Source organism: Mus caroli, chromosome 5, assembly GCF_900094665.2.
Source record: "Mus caroli chromosome 5, CAROLI_EIJ_v1.1, whole genome shotgun sequence".
In the NCBI taxonomy this organism is placed as follows: domain Eukaryota; kingdom Metazoa; phylum Chordata; class Mammalia; order Rodentia; family Muridae; genus Mus; species Mus caroli.
In genome coordinates this window covers 37,980,617-37,995,858 of record NC_034574.1, presented here as the reverse complement: position 1 = coordinate 37,995,858, position 15,242 = coordinate 37,980,617, and the positions used below count along the sequence as shown (strand labels likewise).

At 42.1% G+C, this 15,242-nt stretch overlaps 1 protein-coding gene and 1 long non-coding RNA gene across 4 annotated transcripts in view; one reads left to right on the top strand and one right to left on the bottom strand.

Annotated features, from left to right (window-relative positions):
- C1qtnf7 (C1q and TNF related 7) overlaps nt 1-15,242 on the bottom strand; it is a 101,259-nt gene that overhangs the window by 41,977 nt on the left and 44,040 nt on the right. The window contains exon 1 of one of the 3 annotated variants that reach the window (XM_029477692.1): nt 7,456-7,513. The exons of the other annotated variants lie outside the window; for them this stretch is intronic. Within the exon in view, the coding sequence (XP_029333552.1) occupies nt 7,456-7,471 (16 nt within the window). The 5' untranslated portion in view covers nt 7,472-7,513. Of the gene's footprint in view, nt 1-7,455; nt 7,514-15,242 lie in introns of those variants that run through there. 3 annotated transcript variants of the gene reach the window in all.
- LOC110295114 overlaps nt 1-15,242 on the top strand; it is a 42,670-nt gene that overhangs the window by 24,921 nt on the left and 2,507 nt on the right. The gene's annotated exons all lie outside the window — the stretch shown is intronic.

Here is a 15,242-nt window from a genome sequence, read left to right as displayed (position 1 = left end):
GCATATCTTGATATTAATTTGACATTCACTCCTTTGCTGCCTGAATTCTGAGTTTGTCGAGCCATAACATATACCTGTCTGTATCCTTACTTTGCAGAATCTTTTCTAGGAGACTAGATGATATCTCTCAGACCAAAGTCCAGCCTGAAGGGTAGGATCAGACCCCTCATAGGGAGTTCTCGGGGGAGGGGAGGCTTTGTTTTCCTGATGAAAAGACTCCTGCTTCCTCCCCTTCCCGTCTTTGACACAAATATGCTGTTTGAAGAGCAGAGCTACCGTGCTATCATCTGATAAGCATGAGACATGACCTTCAAAGGACAGACAATAGGAAGTGAGAAGCAACCTGTGTCTCTGGTTGAAGAGCATTCAAATCATTAGAGCTCTGAACACCTCAATATGTATTAAAATTGACAAAGCTGATGACCTCAATTTAAGGCACTGTGTGTTATGGAATTAGGGCTCTTAATCTCAGATGCTTTGGGGATGTGCCATTAAAATGGTAGCTAATGTAAGAATGGTTTCTATAGACATCCTTTGCCAGAGATGAGCCATGCTTTGATGCAGATAATTGGGACTTCTTTTTCTCTTATTTTGGTTTTCCATGATCTTAGTTCCCATTAAGAATGAAATGACACCACTATAGTCAATCCCCTACAACCTTAAAGTTCCAAGCACACATAAAAAAAAAAAATCAAAGAACATGTGATTTAAGAGGTCCTGGCCAGAGCTGGAGAGATGGCTCAGTCTGTTAAGAGCACTGACTGCTCTTTCAGAGGGCCTGAGTTCAATTCCCACATGGTAGCTCACAACCATCTGTAATGGGGAACTGATGCCTTCTTCTGGTGTGTCTGAAGACAGCGACAGTGTACTCACATACATGAAATAAATAAAGAGGTCCTGGTCATGGACCCATGGAAAAAACTTTAGATTTCCCTTTTTGCTTTCCCTCTGTGAGCTCCCTGATCTTAACTCTTTCTGGCATACCCTCTCTGAAGTATAGTCTATACTAGCATGATAAATGTCTGCTGTACTGTAGAAACTCTATGAAACCCCACCTTTAATCTACATCTTGTTTTATATGCTAGAAATTATTTTCCTGATGAAAATCAAGACTCAAAAAAGTTAAGTGACTTGCCCCCCTATATCTAATTAAGAATTTAGTATCCAGTGGATTAGTTATTTAATATTTAATCACTGTGATTGTATTGCTGATAGAAGCAATGTAAGGGATGAGAATATTTAATTTGGTTCATAGTTTTAAAGAATATAGTCCTCACAATATGGAAAAATCAAAGCAAAGTGTCATAATGCAATTAACCTACATTTTGGTGAGCAGGAAGCCAGAAGTTTAGGTTGGATTTGAAGCTGGCAGTAACTCTCAAGCCCAGTTCATACAGCTCTGGGTCTGCAAGTTATACTGCACATGCAAAAACTTCCACGGCCTCCCAAAACAGAACTACACACTGGAGCCCAAGGGTTCAAACATATGAGCCTGTGGAGGGCATTTTACATCCAAACCACGTCCCCGGTATGCCTGGTTCCACACTGCTCTGTGCTCCTGTGAGATCCTCAAGCACAGATGTTCAGCTGGTAGATGATTCTATGCTTTTGTGAACTTCTTCAAAGGAGCAGCTCACAGTTTGTGTTTCTGCCATCTTGGAAGCTCCTGTACTTAGACTTCTAACAGAAGCATTCATCCCCAGACTGGTTAACTTGACCTTATTTGGAAGCAGGGCTTGTGTGGACATTGTGATGAGAAAGTCATATATTAGTGCACACCCTAGATCCAAATATGTCTCCAGAACAAGGGAAAACATAGGAAAGAAGACAAAACAGAGAAGACACTCACAATCTAAGAACTCCATTCTTGGCAGTCACCAGAAGCTGAAAATGATCAACTCCCTCATTCCCAAGTCCCCATATAAATGACAAACACTCCTCTTACTACTTGAAGATTCCTCCATCCTTGCAGGAAAGAGACTTTCCCCTCACTGTGTGGCTCCTCACAGTGGGCATAGTAAATGTATAATAAATTAATAGTCAGTTGCGGTCAGACCCTGGTCTCTTTCCTGCTTTTTGTCTCTACTCTGCACTCTGAAATCTAACAGTGAGTTTCTCTAAGCGTCTAAAAGAGAACCAACATCGTCCAAACCTTAAGTTTGGATTTCTGTCTTCCAGAATTTTTGTTGTGATTATGATACAGCAGCAATGGGTCACTAATAAAGAATTCCTGGACTTGTAAGAGGATGGGATATATTGAGAACTGCATTTGAGGATTGGAATGAGAAGCAGAGAGTTGAATGTCATGTTTACCACAGTAGGAAGGATGGGGAAGCAACAGATAGATTGCTCCTGGAAATGCAGGATGCTACCTCTTCCTGGGATTTTATGAAGGGTGGGGCTCAGGCAGTGGTGGATTTCAGGGCTGGATCTTATATGTAGTAGCATGTTTATATCAATGGGACTGCGTTGATTGTATTTGTAGAAATGCGACTGCTTATAAAAATTTCATAGTTTCAGGAAAGAACATAGAAATGGAAACACAAGGGAACAAAACAAACTTGGAAATCCTTTTGCCTGCATTTGTGAGTGTTGTTACAGATTCTCTTTAGGCAAGTTTTAGTGGAGATGAGTTTACAAGTAGGTTCATACAGTGCACACAGTACTCTTATAAAATGAATTTCCACTAAGTCTGGTTGAATTTACCAGAAGAATAAAAAAGTTAGAATCAAACATAAGAAACTGCTAAATTTCAGGTTAATATAAACGAATTATTGGCTTCTAAGAGGCTCTTTCTCAGGTTAAAGCAGAATTTCTTTTTTTTTAAACATTGTATTTTATTATTTCATGTGTTTGAGTGTTTGCCTATCTGTATGGTTGTGAACCGTGTACGTGCCTGGTACCCAAGGAGATCAGAAGAGAGATCGGATCCCCCGGAACTGGAATTCGAGACAGTTGTGAACAGCTGCGTGAGTGCTGAGAAATGGCTCCTGAAACTTCTGAAAGAGCAGCAAGTGTTGCTCTATCAAGCCATCTCTCGGGCCCTCAAATTTCATTTTAAAGCATTATATATTTCATCTTCAGCTAACATTTGCTTTCCTTCATGTAAGGAGATCATGTACACTTTCTGTCCCTTATAGCAGCTTCCCATTTTGTGATAATTTATGATATTTGCATTTCCTAGAATCATTCTTTTTTGTTCTTATGGATGAGTTCCCGTCATTGTTTAGACTCCATGTCTAGAAGGATCCAGCACTCACTCTTGCATTTTTATAGTGGCTTCTCGGTTGCTGAGTGTTTAATTCTGATTCATGTTTTGTTATGTTGGATTTCATTATCACATTCCTTCAAAAGGGAGGTTAATGTACTCCTTGGATTCTTGTGTGTTTAAGAATGCTGGCATGCTTCTTTTAGCAGGATCAGTTGGCTAAAAGGAAACCTTGGGTTATGTTTTTGTGCTGTTTAGGACATGGTGGATGCTGTTGGCTGTGTTTTAGTGTTGAGGGCTGTGGAGAGGATGGTGAGGTCTGGTCAGTGCCTTTGTGGCTCATGTTGCTTAAACATTCTTTGAATACCAGAATCTCATGGAATAGATTATTATTATTTTTAAGGACTGAGCCTCATACAGTTCCTGCTGGCCTCAAGCTCATTATATAGCCTAAGGATACGTTGAACTTCTGAGTCTCCTGCTTACACTTCCTGAACAGTGGGATCACAGGTATAAACCACCAACCCCAGTTTGATGATGTCCAGTGCTCTGCGCATGCTAGGTAAGTACTCTAGCAACAGAGGTACATTCTCCACACTTGATATTGATGTCATCATTTTGGCTTCTTTTTTACTGGGACATGGTGTGCACTTCAAATGCAGGAATCCCTCTTTCTCTTAGCTTGAGAAACTTTTGATATTAAGGTTTTTTTTCTCCTTGACCTCCTTTCTTTCTGTTCAGAATACTAATCCGAGCTTCCCAGCCCCCGTTGTCTTCAGTCTGCATTGCCTGCTGTCTTCAGCTCCTTGTTCCTTTCAAATTCACTGTGTGAGTTCCTCTGCATGCTCTGTACTTAGGGTGGCATGTGTCTCTTCTCTGTTATTGCTGAGTCGAGGAACATTTCTCTAATTATTTTTTCTTTCATCATCCACTGATTTCCTGAGCCTCTCCAGTCCACTTTTCAGTTGGTCTTTTTCTGTTTTTCTTTTGATGAATTCTGTTTCTTTTAAGAATGTATATTTTTCTGAGAACCTATGTTGGTAACTCATTAAAGACTAATGAAAACTAACCTCTTTCCTCATGGTGGCCAGTCACTGAAGAGAAACTATTATTATTATTATTATTATTATTATTAATGTTATTATCAATCATTTGCCTTCTGTATTTACTTCTTGCAACATCTTGGCCATATTTCTTTATGTGGCACTGCTCACACATGAACAGATGACTCTACCTGTTTTACTAGAAGCAGTTGTGTATGTGTGTGTGTATGCCTCTGTGCATGTGTGCCTGTGTTTGTGTGTATATACCTGCACATAAGTGTTGAGGGCATGGCTAACCATGGTCATGACAGGTTGTGGTCTTCCTCTACCCTTTCTACCTAACCTATGTGGATAAAATGTCAGGCTCTAGCATTCAGAAGTCAGTGTAAATCACTAGGCATCCCTCAGAGGTACAGCTTGTGTCCCCATGGTAGCTAGGGTCCTGCCTCTCACTCTCTTCATCACTTCCTATCCCAAGTAACCCAATCAGAGATACTTCATAAACAGTGTAAGCCCACATAATTTCCTGCTTCCTCCTTAGTCATCAGCTACTTCCTTCCCCATCATTCTTCTGCAGTATGGGAATGGATTTCATAGAATAGTTTATTTAGGGCATGGGGAGGGGAGTTAAGAGAGTAGCAGAGGCAGAGAGAAGGAAAGAGTAGAGAAGTAGGGGCTGGCCATGGCCACATGGAGAGAGGTGGGGAAGAGGATTGTGGAGCAATGGGGCAAGAGACAAGAGAGTAAGAGGGTAAGGGAGAAGAGGGGAATGGATTTTAATAGAAACACTCTGATTGCTTCTGCACACATTTTGCAGTCCAGGCTGCATGCCCTCCATAGCATCCAACTCTCTTGTCTTTGGAAGTACACAGAAGAGTCACCCTCCCTCATCCCTGAAGGCCAGGTCTAGCCTGGCTTGAGGAGTTGCTTAGGTAGGGGAATGTGTACTGGATTAGCCTGAATCACTCATGGACTCTGCTCCTCCATCAGTGAGCTCCTGAAGCTTGCCACCCCGGTGACACTAGAAGAAGGGAAAGGCAGTCAATACCTGGTTTCCAGTGATAAACCCGGGGACCAGGTGATTCTCCACGAGACTATAACATCAATACACAAATGTATTCTGTTGGAAGCCACTGAGTTTTGGAATTCTGCTGTTAAGCAAGGCAGGAAAAGCCAATGGTCTCTAGCAAACACAAGGAAGCCAGAGAATGGAGGTAGCCGTGAGAGCTGGCTCCATGTGACTCAGAGGAGACAATTTGTTATGTCTCTCAGATGGACCACTCCAGTGGTTTCTGCAAATGTTGGAGGGAAGTGGAGAAGATCCACAGTGAGGGTTTCAGGTTGCAGAGACCTTCAGATTTCCTATCTTCACCAGAAAAGAAACCAATCTCTTTCTGCTTCTCTCTGCTTCCTTGACTGCAAATACATCTTGTCAAGCACTGAGCTGAATGCTGTTGGCGGTGTTATTTACCACCCTGAGCAAATGTGGCTGCCTTATGATAGATTACAGTGATCATCTATATCTCCCAAAGAGTCATGGGAACTGCTTCTGTCCCCTCCCTGTTGCAATTTATAGTCTGTATATGTTTCTCTTTTTCTCAGTCAAGTTTTAAAACAAGTTTTTAAATGAAATGTGAATACAATCCAAGACACTTTGAAGGACTGTCGGGCCAAGAAAGAATGGAAGCTGTCTTAGTCTTGGTCTCATTTTCTCAAATACAGCCTACATGTTAGAGTCACAGTGATGTCCCTTTCAGAACCATGTAAGGTGGTTTTAATATTTGTCCTGCCATTCACAAATGGTGTGACTTTATAAACTCCCTGGAACTTTATCACCCAAAAAAATATGAAAGGAGCAGTAGCCAATTTGATCCTATGGGGATAATGGCAATGAACAAATAAGCTTCCAGGAGGGGAAGGTTCTGGGATGAGGCCAAGTCTTGAGTTTTACCCAGTATACACTACTTAAAAGTGCCTTGTGAATTCTGAGAGTGACACCTCAGTTCTCTCAGGCATCTGGAACAATATTCCAGGCATTCCGTGGGACAGCTTGATTTAAAGTTATACAAGGTAAGACGTGGTCAGTCCCACTAAACTAACAAAGAGAAGAATTCGAGAGTTGTTTCTGAGATGTAGCTGCTGCTGCAGCTGACAGTGAGTCTTCACAGAGCTCTCCTCTGATGTCAATGACTTTGTTGACATTGCTGTTATTATCCCTATTCTAGGCAAGAAGAAGCCAAGCGCCAGATCCAGGATGGAACTGATCCAAGACAAAGGGCCACAGAGCTGGAATAAGTCCTGTAGGGTCACCTGGGGTCATTTTCATTTCCCCATTTTCTATATTGCTCATCTGACTGGAGAGGACACCCACTCAGGGCTAGACATGCCTAAGAGATAATGAAAGGCTTACCCAGGGACATTTTCTTCCTGTGCAAATCCACCAACCCTTAGTTCACCTTCAGCTGTCTTTTCTGCTGAACTTGGGCAAAGTGAGCAAATGCTCCTCTTGTTTCCAGTTATTCCAAGGCCAGAGTCAACCCAGGGCAATTCTTGTTCTCTGAGCCTACTGCAATTATTCCAGTCACCCAACCATTTCCCTGGCTTGGCTCTGTGTTCTGCAATAAAAGCTCTGTCACACCCTTCTGCTCTCCTTGTCCTGTCCCCTCATCAAAACAGTGTGTGTGTTTCAGTGTGGCACCATATGTCAGGGGATGAGAGTACCTAGAGCATTACATTAGCACTAAGCTGTGGGAGTGGTCATTCCACACACTAAAATCTCCTGGGGGTGTTTGAGGATAGCTATGTTCTAGTCCTTCCATAAAGCACAGGGATGGGGTTGGGGGATTCAAGTTGCTATTAATGAATAGAATCTTCTGAGACAGAGGTGTGTTACCAAAGGCACCTAGGTAACTTGCTGATGTCTTTGGTTAGATGGCTCCAGAGCCAGGATTTATGGTTCAAGATCCTTTGGGATTCTCATTGTCTCTACCATGGTCCCCAAATGTGAAGAGTGGATAGTCTAGTTTCACTTGGGTCTAGCATGCATTTTATGCTTTGGAAAATAATAGAATTTATTTCTCACGAAAGTCAAATGTCCCTCTGAAGATGTCGTCCTGACATTCATTAGCGACCTCATGTGCACATTCTTCCACACCGTTTCCACTCTGCACACACATTTATGTCTAAGATGGCATCCTCACATACCTTCTTTCTGTAACATGCTTCTTCACTAAGAAACTCATCCTATCTTGTCATCTCCGCTCTGATTCTTTAGTAAAAGTGGAATAGTTTATCCAGATATTTTCAACCAATGGATTGTTTGATTGCCTTTAATTAAAAAAAATTATTAACTCATTTTGAGCAAGGAATTTCTAGGTTGCGTAAGCTCATCTTGAGCATCTGAGCCTCCTGATTCAGTCTGAGGAGTGTGTGGCACTACAAATGTGTGCTACAGGGCCTGGTTTGGTTGTCTGTAATGAGTCAGATTAATTTTTAGTTTTTGAAGCTGTGTTTTGTAGCCTTGGCTTATTCTTGGACTCAGCTGCATCAGCTGGAGGAAATCTCCGAATTTACTTGCTTTTACAACATTCCTGCCATGGGACCTTACCATGAGGCTTTCTCTACCTGCAAAGTTTATGGCTTATAGTCTCTCAGAGGAGCTTTCTCTCCCACTTCAGCCAGTATTCAGTATGAAATGAGCCCTCCAGTATCGGCCACACTTGTCTGTTTACCCCATTCTGCTTTTCCACTGGTAAAGCTGACTTTCACCTCAGCAGAGGGGAAGGTCATATAGCAGAGTTTTGGTCTTATTCAGTGCTGTCTCCATGTCTAGGCAAGTCTCAGAACATAGTAGGCTCTCAATAAGCATGCACTGCATGAGTGGATTGCCTGTCTTGGGGGAAATGCTCTCAGGTCCTCAACTTACCACAGCCTACCACATAGAGTAAGTGTCTTTTACATTTGAAGAAATTGGCAAGGAGAGGAGAACAGCCTTTCTTCAGGTTACAAAGCAAGGAATCTAGCTCGAATGGTAGTTTCAAGACCATCAATCCTCAAAATTTCCAAAGGCCATCTTAGGGCCATCTAGGTCACAGGCAATGTTAGCAAAACAGACCAAACTCCTCTTTACAGGTGATATCAATTGCCTTCTTCTGAGTACCTACCCCTTTTCATCTTATTTTTTCCCCAATTTTTCCCTTTTAGCCCAAACTAGCATCCCACCTCATTCACAAAGACTGTGTGTATGCACACACATGCATGGATATGTATCACCATTATTGTCCATTAGGCATATTTACATGTTATCTCATTTGATCTTAAATAACACTTGGGGCTGTGAGACAAGATAAAAAAAAGTTATTACACCTCTTCAGAGAAGAAGAACAGACAACCAGGATGGGTGGCTTCTATGTTGTGATCTCTGTTGCTCAAGCTGTTGCTTCTAGAGAAAACTGACATTCCTGTTCCTTTAACACCCTTCTGGGAAAGCCTGCACTATTGTCCCTAGGGACTTTCCCTTCTCCTTTCCATAGAACCTAAGTTCCACTAGAGTCTCAGATCCAGCAGCTCCAGGCAACTCTATTCTTGGGTCACCCTGGTGAATTTGAGAGAGGTCAAACATGACAATTTCCTGAGGCATAGCCCTGAGCCCCTACGCAGCCCTAAGAACCAATAGTCTTCACTAGTGAAGCAGATGAACTCTAAGAATATAGCCCAGAAAGTGTAGGTGATTCTCTCCCTCTCTTACTACCTAGAGAGATCTGGATAACAATGATGTCAGCCCAGAGACAAGCAGATTCAAGAGATGAGGAGTTATGGTATTTCGAGCATGTACATCGAAATGCTTGGGTTCACCAGATCCACCACACCCTTTGGTCCTACCCATTAAGAGGTCCTAGTTCTGTCTTGATCTGAAGAATTTTGAGTTGGGCGCCCTATGTCTTTCAATAGACAGATGCTAACTGAAGGATTTCCTAGATACACCCCTAAGAACAGAGGCATAGTTCTAAGCTATTTTTTTCTCCATATTTTCAAAAGAGGCATTGACTACGTGTTCGTAAGTGCTTGCCAACTCCTAATTCATAATTTCAGTGGAAGATTGGCCAGGGGCTTTTGATCCATGTCTTAAATGTCCTGACATACTGGACAAATTAATTATTTTTTGAGATGCACAGGGAAATTTAGACTGACTTTTCTCTGATGTTCTACTTACCTTGCTTTATTTCCCATTGAGACCAGCTCTAATTCCTACAGATCTCTGATAAAGTCATATTTTATTTTAGTAGTTCGTTCTATCCTTTTCTAAGAATGCTCACCACGTAAGCATGCAGATGTAATCACTCCCCACTGTAAGGTGGAATTTCTCTTCCTTCTTCCCTAATGGGTCATAGATACTTCCCTGCCTGTGAAGAACATCCCCAGAAGAGCATCTTCAGGGCTTAGAAAAAATCTCTAATGTCATAGCTTGTTTTATAGACCCATTTTGCTCAGTGTAAGTCCCCGGCCATTCATCAAGCCCTCATCTAAGTTTTACTGGGAAGATAACTTGTACATGTGATTATATCTATAATCTGTTCACTTTGCATAACGTTTCAATATTTAATCAGTTGAAAGGAATTAAGAATAGAGCTGTGACTCTCTTGCCTCTTACTCCCTTCTCTCCGCCTTCCCTTCTGCCCCTCTCCACATGGCCATGGCTGACCTCTGCGTCTCTACTCTTCTTCTCTCTGCCTTTCTACAATAAACGCTTTAAAACCGAAAAAAAAAAAAAAGAATAGAGCTGTGGCTTGACTTCTCCAAAAGGAGAAATTCTACCTGTTATCTGCAGCATCAGATTCTGCCTGACAATTCCAGTCAGTCCTTCTTTGTTGGGGTCTCAGTTTTCTAAGCAGGTCCCACATTCACAGAATCAAAGTCTTTGCAGTGGGTCTCTCAACATCTCTCTCCTGTGGGTTTTAGGTTTCTACTTGAGTGGTACAGTAGACAACATAGAAACTGTAGGCAGAACAGATGCATAAGCAGAGTAAGAAGGTCCATAATCTTTATACTGTCAGAAGAATTATAGCACATCCCAAAGGTTCCGGTGTGCTGGATACAAAGGAATGACACATGGTTTTCTCTATCACCTGTTCCTGCTTCCCTTTCTGCCTCCTCAACATCCTTATATTTTAGGATGAGACATTACCAATGTGCCTTTCAAGGTACTAGGATGGCAGAGAGTACTCTGGACATTTATATAGCTGCTCCAAACAAGACTCAGCATTCCCCTGTCTCTAACTCTCCATGGACAGGAGTGAAGAGAAGCTATGGGCCTGCCATGGCTCCTGTGGGCCTGGCCTTACTCTTTCCTCTTATGTACTGGTTCACTGGCAGGCTTAACTATGGACCAACAGGGAATCTAGTCACACCTTGACCCTTCTTTGTGTCCTCCATGCCCATCTAGGCTGTTGCTGGACTATTATCTCTTATGGCCGTTTTCTGGACCTATCTTGAACCCTTCCTGACTTCAGGCCTCTTATCAATGCATTTAAAGACACAAGATACATCACCAGAAAAGTCATCTGCATTCCCCTCTTCATTCTGAATAGCCTCTGCCTCCTAGTTTTGCCTAGCATCTGGCTTTCTTCCCTTAGGTGGTATCTTTGTATCGTGAAGCCCACTCAGATTGCAGCTTTTCAATTCATACCTCTCTTTATGCCATGAAAGAGGTATCTTCCTTTTTCTTTCATGCTATCATCAGACTATCCATCCTCCAAGGCTGAATCTCATGCTATTCATATATACAACTCATTGCCCATCCTGGTGAAAGTCACCCACTGATCCTTGACCCCCCTCCCCAATTACTTGTAGAACTCAGATCTTTTTTCCCTTACCATTCTCTCTAGTAACACAGTTCTTTGTGATTTCAGTGTCTAGTTGGAAGACGTGTCCGTGTGTCCTGGTCTCGAAGTTCTGTGAGTTTTCTTTTAATAATCTGTCTTCCATTAAGCTGTAGGTTTACAGTCACGTGATCACACCTTTGAATTTTTCTTTACGAAGAACTAGTCTCTTTATATTTTCAAGTTCAAGATTTTCTTCTTCGTCTTCCACAAATTTCCTCTTCTTGAGAGGATTGTGTAATAGTGTAGAGAGTAATGTACTATATGTGTAATATATTTATTTATAGTAAACAATGCCTATAGTAAAATATATGTATATATGCATATGTATATGTATATATATAGTAATACTTTTGGAGGTAGTGTATAAGTGTATATATAGTAATGCATTGTATTTTCTCTTTATATGTACACATGTTATCATTTCTTCCTCAGTATTTAATTTATTTGTTCCAGTGTATAGAAAAAAATTCCTTGAATTTTTTGAATTCATTTGACCTCTATTCAGGATTTAGTTTTGTTCTTCCATTTTCTCTTTACTCTCCTCTGTCTGCTTTTTGCTCCACTATCCATTGCTGTTGTCTAGATCACCAGTGAATGCCAGAATCTACCTCTGTGCTTAGTGCTCAGTCCTTTGACTTGACTATCATTCTTTCTGTCCTCACTATCTCTTAGCTTTCCTATGCAGCTCATCTCCTCTTCGTCCCTTTCCTACCTTTTCTTTCTCTTCTCTGCCCTTAGGTCTCTTCACTTCACTGTCTGCACCCGTCTTGTGCCTGTAACGCCAGTCAGTCACAGGGCTGGGAAAATTCGTTTCTAGTCTTGTATGACCTTCTGAATGCTGCACTGACATTTACCCATCCACTAGTCATCTCCATGTGTTTCTCCAGTCATCATACATCTCACATATCCAGTGTGTGGCCCTCAATCTTCCTCCACCTGTGGCTCATACGTCTTAAACTTTTAGATGCTTAGGCTAAGCCCTTCATAATCCCTTTGATTTCCTTTTGTGAAGTTCTGGTGTTAATCATCTTTTTTCATTCTCCTTAAAGATGATCTCAGATACTTTATTTCTCACCATCTCTGCTATTGCTACCTTTACCTCTTTCAATGTTACCTCCTGCTTCAGGCACTGACCTAACAAAATCTTCTGTTTCTGTCCTCAGAGACGCCACTGAAAAGACAACAGTCTGTAAATGTCTCCCATGGCTTACAGAGCTAATGCTGTAAGATTAGAAAGAGCCACAGGATGCCCGAGGCTAGCTTCTTTTCCTTTTGAGTCCTTTTATTCCACTTTTCTCTTCTCCCAGTCTTCACCTCTGACCATCCTGTCTGCACTTCTCAAGTATGCCAGGTACCTTCCTACCACAGGCTATCCACATGGTCTTCTTTTGGCATAGGTTTTCCTAATGTATATATCTAGTTCATTCTATGTCATATGCTACATACACACCCATCATTATATACTGCTATCTCACCTATATATTCAAATTTTGTATTCCTAGTGAAGCCCTTCTGACTGCTCCTCATTTGATTGCAAACCAAGCCACTCTCCACCTCTCCTTTCTCCATCTGCCCAGTGCACGAGCCATTATCCATCATGCTTCGTATTTGACTCACTGATTTTGCATCATTTGTATTTTTCCATGAAAGAAGCTCTTCAAAGTCTGGTATTTTTGTTCTCTTTGTTGTTGAGTTCTGAGTGTCAATAATAGATCTTAGTGTTCAGAGACATGCATTTGCTGAATAGAACAGTGACTGGAAGGCTGTAAATGACAATTCCTCAACAGTGTATTGGGACCTTTGACCTCACCACTAAATTTCCTAATAGATAGTTTCATGTCAGGACCTCCATGTTATGTTAAGAAGTTAGATAAAGTTATGAGTTAGGTACAGACAGGAGAGCATCTTTTAATAGACTCTTCCAAAGTCTACAGAAGCTGTCTTTCTCCTCACAGATAGAGTTCCCCATCCTTCAAGACTACAGATGACCTTCTGCTTCCTTTGACTCTCGGTCTCTGCTTTGGCTACAAACTTCTAAATGGAACCCTCAAATACTGTTAAGCAAGTCTGAGATGGGATGCCCTCCCTGTTCTCTGTGCAAAAGCTTTCTGATTTAGGGAAGGGCATGTCCAAGGGGAAAAGGGCAGACAGCTCTGTACGTTGCTTTCCAGTTCTGGTTTGGGAAATGACTTTCTGGTATGTGAGTTTTCCTGCTGGTGAAATGAGATGCCACAAATAGAATGGTCCTTGGTCACATCAATTTTATTTTATTAGCATGCTATGACACTGTGTGTCAGTCCTCATACAGGACTGTGATTTCTATGGCTTCACCTTTTAAAATATACGGCCATTTGATTTGCTCCCGTGAAATTTTCATCTAGAAGTGTGCTGTTGAGATTGCCTAGCCAGTCTGCTGAGTGCAAGGAAGATGGAGCTGCCATGCTTGGCTTCCAAACAGTGTTCACACTAGACTTTTTGATTCAAGTTGCTATCCACTTGCCATTCCTCTGCCTCAGACCCTGCAACAGCTTCTCATCTCCCCACAGGTGGAGCTCCAAGTTATTCAAGATGACAGATGACCTCCTTTGCCCTTGCTGTCCCCAGTCAAGCACAAGCACAGCCTGTGATGCCTTCTCTCCAGCTGGCTGTGACTCTGGGGTCCAGAGCACTACCCTAGATGCTGCTCTCAGAGAGCTCCATGCTGTTTCCCTTTTGTAACTCACCTTCTTGAGCCCAGCAAACAGAACCCTCACCTCTGTCTACTTCAAGGTCCTCTGATCTTTGTGCTTGTGGTTGTTTTGTTTCTGTTAATCTTCTCCTCAGCTGGATTATACAGACCAGGAGCAAAGGATCTTGGTTGTTTTCCAGCTCTGTCCTAGATGACCACAAGCCTGCTGGGCCAGGCACTTCTCAAGTACTAAATCCTGTGAATATTCTAATCTTGTGGGTCACTAAAATTTCTTAAAGGCCAGCAAGGAGACCCATACTTGCTTATGAGGAATAGGAAGTGGAGAAGAATGGAGTAGAGAACACAAATTTGTTCAAGGAACCCCAAGCTCCTAACCACTGATCACATAAGAGCAATCTCCTGGGATCTTTGAGAAACTGGTGGAACCCGCATTCAGTCTAGCCACTTCCTTGTTTCTTTCCTTGCTTCTTGACTGAGAAGATAAGGGGTGAAGGGAAGGAGACTCTACTTGAGGTCACTACCTGCTGAATTCTGTCTGTCAGCTGCCTGGGAACTTCTCTAAACAACCCCATGATTTCAAACAATCAAAGGAAGACAGTGTAAATCTGAAACATTTGAAGCCAACAACCTGATTTGGCTCATGCCTATTAAAATCTTCAAAGGCCAAACATGAAAATCACCCCTGTTTTAGATTATCTCCCTCCCACGTGTCATGTCTGGAACCATTTTTATAGTACTGAGTACAAAAGCCCCAGATCGAAGTTCTCTTTCTACACACACCTCGTGCTGTCAAGGGTCCAGGACTCTCTCTAGGCCTGTGGGTCACTAAAGAGTATGTGTGGTCAGAGGGCTTCCTCAAGCGCCTCTGCATCTGAGCCAAGTTGTTTTCAAAACTGAGATGAGTTTGGAGAAGTTGTAACTAACGTTTAAGAAAGGCTCATGTGTTTCCCTTAGAAGACAAAACATGTGGGTGGTGTACTGGGCTATTTTTATGTGAAGTATTTGGTAGATAAACACTTGTTATAAATCTCAGCTTTTCAAGGGAGGTGGGGTTGCAATCTTCTCTCCTCTTGCAGACTCTGTGGCACACCCCAGTGGGTTCCCTCAGTACACAGTGAGTCAGCTCACTGTCTTAGTCTCAAGCAACGATAGTGATTCCAGCTGCCTGAGGAAAACACTCTGTCATTCTGTCGCTGTAGCTCCCTGCATCTGCAATTATACTTTATCCTCAGTTGCTTCTCTCCTAGGTGTCTCTTTTAACTTGCTTCTGTATGCTGGCACAACAAGCATTCTCCCCACTGGGCTATCTCCTCAGACCCTGCCATACCTTTCTCTCTCTCTTTCTTTCTTTCTTTCTTTCTTTCTTTCTTTCTTTCTTTCTTTCTTTCTTTCTTTCTTTCTTTCTTTCTTTCTTTCTTTCT